Source organism: Amphibalanus amphitrite, unplaced genomic scaffold (genome assembly GCF_019059575.1).
Source record: "Amphibalanus amphitrite isolate SeventyFive unplaced genomic scaffold, NRLGWU_Aamphi_draft 000400F_arrow, whole genome shotgun sequence".
Lineage (NCBI taxonomy): Eukaryota > Metazoa > Arthropoda > Thecostraca > Balanomorpha > Balanidae > Amphibalanus > Amphibalanus amphitrite.
In genome coordinates this window covers 2,068-7,500 of record NW_024881894.1, presented here as the reverse complement: position 1 = coordinate 7,500, position 5,433 = coordinate 2,068, and the positions used below count along the sequence as shown (strand labels likewise).

The 5,433-nt window shown below is 47.8% G+C and overlaps 1 protein-coding gene across 1 annotated transcript in view; it reads right to left on the bottom strand.

Moving 5' to 3' along the window:
* The window catches only part of LOC122390563 (tyrosine-protein phosphatase non-receptor type 23-like), a 21,899-nt gene extending 17,472 nt beyond the window's left edge, over positions 1 to 4,427 (bottom strand). Inside the window, exon 1 of the mRNA XM_043383646.1 lies at positions 4,299 to 4,427. Coding sequence (XP_043239581.1) covers positions 4,299 to 4,385 — 87 coding nt within the window. The 5' untranslated portion in view covers positions 4,386 to 4,427. The remainder of the gene's footprint in view (positions 1 to 4,298) is intronic.
* Between the last annotated feature and the right edge of the window lie 1,006 nt (positions 4,428 to 5,433).

The window sequence follows — 5,433 nt, the reverse complement described above, 5'->3', positions numbered from 1 at the left end:
GCTATTTTGAATACCACATGTTTTATACTCCCTTGTACTGTCAAACCGAACTAGGTCAATATTTTCCTCTTCAAGAAAGGAGCCGGAGTCGACGTCTTTTTTGACGGCTCCGGCTCCGGCTCCGGCTCCGGACAAAAAATACCGGCTCCGACTCCGGCTCCGCACCCCTGGTTTTGAGTTGAGATAGCCAAAATGGGGTCCCTGGCTTGCACTTACCGGTTTGAGCACTCACAAGATCGAGAAATGCCTCAAATCAAAAATATCTTATTTCAAAGTTGCAGCACTTGGATTCAGAGGGGTTAATGCATTAGAATGCCACCTCTGAATATGTGACGTCAGCGCAGAGCTAACGATTTTAAATCTTTTACTAAAACGTTTGGTAGCACGCCACAGGGGAGCACTGCCGCTTCAACCCTATTGGCCGTAGTGTCTAACGGTGGCGGCCATATTGCGCAGACCAGGAACCAGCTGCCGCCTGTGTTGAGGAACAGGGAATTCGGGACCTCGATTTACGTTTGCGGCCGCCGCATCCGTTACGTTCAAGTTACGTAGATACGGAACCCGGCATCTTACGCAGAATTGAGTGGGGAACACGATCGTATCTTCAGAATTCCCCAACTTCACTCGCCGGACCTACATTTGCCCCGGCCGAGGGGGTTGATTGAACCCACTTCGCTAATTATGCGCCGCTAATTAAACTAGAATTAAGCGGTAAAGTGGTCGTTTGCGACAAAGTATAATGCAGAGTGACTGGTAGGAACCCACAGTAAAGGTCCCGGGTCAACCGGTGACCACTGAGGTCAAGTCAAGTGATCTAAGGCACGGGTTCGGTTTTTTGGTAAATAACTTCGCCAAAAATGGCCGTAGAGCCGCGATTTTAGCATCATCGTGTTCAGCTAGCTCAGGCGCATCGAGTGATATACTTTTTGTTCGGGTCAGGTCAACTTAGGGTGTTGACCTCAGGTCAAGGTCAGGTCAGCACCCCCAGGTCACGAAGTTGGTCGAAAGAGGTCATGTCGCATATCATTCGATTGGGCAGGTCTTCCTGAGTCCATTGGTGGCTTTCCCGACTCGCTAGCTCAATTTGATCGGGAGTTATCGAAGAAAAACTGTGACCCTTGTGACGTCACAAATGACGTCACGCAAGGGCAACAATGCAAATATGAAGCATAGAACCTTGCAAGGAGTGCATGAAATCATGATTCTATATGCTTGAGATGGTTTCAGATCATTCTCGGCGCCAAAATAGCAATTTTCATATTTCCCCATTGACTTATAAGGGTTTAACGTATTAGTTCCTTGTATCTGAGAATTTTTTAGGATTTCATCTTATTCTCCACTCAATTCTGCGTAAGATGCCGGGTTCCGTGTCTACATAGCTTGAACGTAACGGATGCAGCGACCGCAAACGTAAATCGAGGTCCCGAATTCCCTATTCCCCAACACAGGCGGCGGCCGCTTCCTGGCTGCGCAACATGGCGGCACCGTTGGACAGTGGACACCATCTGGCGGCCGATGCGCCTTCCACATTATAGAGTTCAGTGTAGCACGCGGTGGTATATGCTGCTTTGCGCGCAACAAGTGCCGCACTTTCAACCCGCGCACCGACGGGGGGGCGGTTATCCGCCCCCCTCCCTGAGGTTTTTGGCAAATATCGGAAAAACCGCGACGCGTAGCGCCGCAAAATTTGGTATGACTATTATCTCATCAATTTTGCACATGGTGTGCCAGTTTGAACCTCCTAACTTTTAAGGTCAGGTCACCAGGTCACTTTGAATGACCCAACCTCAAGTCACTTTTTTGCAACTTTGTCACCGTGTCAGAGCTACAGTAGATGACGGAGTCCTTTGAAAGTCCGAGGATGTCATTAGGTCATTGCTAGCTACAATTTGTATATCTCGCAATTTTGATATCGATGACCTAAGGTCAGATCAATTTCTCGACCTCCCCATTATAAGTCAATGGGGGAAAATTCAACTCCCTGTTTTTCCACTAAAACGCGTCAGAATGGCCCCATATACCATACATGACTTCATATACGATCAACCTTCACTACCTTGAGGCCTGTTTTGCTGTTGGGCCGCTGTAAAGGCTGAAACAGACTGTTTCCGCATTCAGGAAATCGGATGCGAGTGCCTATTCAAATATATAATTCTTCCCGCATCAAGCATCCGGGAGGTGCGTGCAATTGATGCCAGCGTGCTTCCATGTACCTATTTGAATAGGCTCTCTCATGCGATTTCCTGACTGCGGGAAGAGTCTGCTTCAGCCTTAACCCTATTCCTGGCGGGGGGGGAGCTCAGGAGCCCCCCCCCCCTGAGGTTTTTTGGTTATTTCTCCCAAACGCTTTGAGCTAGGAAGCTCAAATTTTCTGACTTTTCTCAAAAGGCTTTTACGCAACATTTCTGAAAATTTTTAGTTGATCTGACCTCAGGTCAGGTCACCAGAGGCGGTTTGGTGACCCTACCTCAGAAAAGTTTGCAATCACGCCAGAGCTAGAGTTTTTGACCGATCAATTTCTTCTCTTCAGGCTTTAGTTAGGGTACCAGTATGTGCAATTTGTATATCTCAGAATTTTCATATCTGTGACCTGAGGTCAGGCCAGACTCGTGACCTTTACATTGCAAGCCTATGGGAAAATATTGAAACGCCTCCTGCTTCGTGTAAACGAGTCAAAACCACCCAGTTCTTTCAGTATTATGGAAGATTATCTCATCGGTGATGATCCTGGTGCCGCTAATTGACAGGGGCACCGGCAAAGGTCATCTGAGGTCATGTGACGTCATAAATCGTTTTTCTGTCAATAAATCACGACAAGATGGTGCTAAAGACTTGTAAGTGGTACCAAACTGCTCGCCTGGTCAAGGCGCGTCGTTTGGTATGCAGCATGACCATACCCCACAACCTCATTGATGAATGACCTGACCTTGACCTCAGGTCAAATTTCAAATTGACCTGTGAAGGTCATCACATGCTTATTTCGCATCGCCTCGGCGAGAGCAACAAAAAATGTATTGGTTTTATGTCTCTATGTTTCTTAGTTTAAAAGTTATATAGGTAACTAATTCCAAAACATTTTATCGTTGATGGCCTCTGGTGACCTCAATATTGACCTGACCTGAAAATGTTTTATGTAAAAGTTGTAGATCTTGAAACGACCTATCAAACGCCGTTCGCCGTTTGTCGCTGCGATGTGTAGTTTTTGAGATCTGAAGGGGGGGCCGAATCGGCCCCCCCCCCGCCAGTTTCTTGTCCCGGCGGAGCCCGCCAGGAATAGGGTTAAGGTCATGTGACGTCATCAAAGGTCATCTTTTTTTTGCCAATAACTCCTTACAGGAACACCCCTTTGTTTAACCCTCGCCCGTATCGGTAATTTGGCAGCCGCGAACGAAAAGAGGCCCCCCCCCTGCCGCTTGGCCCCTGATCAAGCTAGAGCTTCGCGGACAAAACGAGCGTGATGCCCGTGACTAGAGCAAGCCGACGATATCCAATTTTAAGGTCCTAGATCATTGGTTGACCTTCCAGGTCAGGCCAATGACCCAAAAGTCGAGAAAATCGGGACCTGTTAGAACGCCGTAAAGTATGGCTGCTATAAGGTTGTAGGTTCGTTGTAGGTGTCAACTGTCAACCGCCTCTGACAGCTTCGTAACATATTACGAAGGCACTAAAACTACTTCATAAACGGTTGCTAAATTCGAATTCAGCTCCAAAACCTAGCCTAAGAAAGAATATGTAAAACCCGAAAAGTAAACCGAGGTCATCAAAGGTCAATGACCTGATCTGACCTTCAGGTGACCTTGCAACCAACCCTAATGAATGAGACCAACATCATATCAATGCTTGAACGCTTGAAACCACGAAAAGACTGCAAACGCGCGGTTACTACGAGCCGACATACGCCGAATCGCGATTCCAGGCAAAGATGGCCCCGAGAAATAGGTCACAGGTCAAAGGTCATTTGGGTCAGGGTCATGAACCTATCAGGGCATGTGTAAAATTGATTAACTCAAAGGTACTAAAAGACGTTGTAACTAGCCGCTTTTTACGCGATTTATCCGCGAAAAACCGAGGGGGAATCCGTTCGACCCACCACGCCCCATACATACGGGCAAGGGTTTAACACGTGGAAACTGGCATGTGCACTAGGGGTCAGCAGCTCAGCCACATGCATCGGGAATAGTCTATACTTGAAAGAAGGGATGAAAAAAGATCTCCAGAAAGAAAAGAAGACACAAGTGAATCACACGTAACTACTGCACTTGCTTCACTGACGCATCATTGAGCTCTTGACAACTTACGCGCCTGAGGAAATCCGAGAACGTAGTCGACTTATGAATCTGCTTCAGCTGGAAGCTGATCATAGGCAGACGTGGCATCGCCTCCATGGCTGCTGCCTGGTGGCGCTCACCGGCCAGTCAAATGCCGGCTGCAACAATCACACAATCATACCATCAGGCATCAGGTTATAAGCTCGATAGGACGATCTAAGGACAAGACATTGCTTTCAACAAGAAAATCTGATCAGTGATTACTGCAAATATCTCTCAGTGGGGCATGAAACCAAAAACAACTTTCGACAAATCACCGGAAAAGAACATGCACAGGCGGCATAACTATGCCAATGGCTACCTTTCCATGACACAGGTTGGGCCGATTTTGCTAAATGGATTTGCTCCATCACAGCATTTAGGCAGCACTAACATGTAAAGATAGGATTAGGTGCCAGCTAAAAACAATACGCTCGTTTTTTGTGTTTTTGCATAAGGTGAAAAGTGTCCGAGAAAAACACACGTGAAATTTCTCTAAACTGATTTAGACGTGTCTTGGAAACGTAGCCATTGTGGCTATGGTATCGGTAAAGCTGGCGTCACTGTCGGCGCCACGGACGTATAAATAAACTGGACCCGCAACCACCTCCATTCAGGTGAAGCCGACAAGGCGCCATTTTACGTTGCCAAAAACCCGTGCTCTGAAAGGTCATCGAGCCAATACAATTGGAATTGCGTCTAAACGGATGATCGGATCGAGATGCTGGTGGTACCGTTCGACGGGTAATGCTTTGAGGCAGGTGATGATGCATGTCACAGGTCATTCGGTGTCACGTGGCGCGTGCCACGTGCCGACAAAGTCAGGAAGGGCAAAAACCTTTAAGCGACGCTCCAAATTAAACGGTGGGCGGCACAGGTGCCAAATTCACAGGTCACATGTCCCGGTGTTTGACCATTAACATATAGTATGCTCGGCAGCAGGGGGTGCGGAATGCACGCGCCAGGGGCGAAAAATGTTTTGAGGAGGCATCCTCCGATTCCGGAAAACCTTGACCTAGGCACACCAAATTTGGCACACTGACACGACTGGACGAGCGCTTTAAGGCGCTGTGCAAATAGATGTGCTGGGGTACACGGTGCACGTGCTGTGCACGTGCAAACCTTT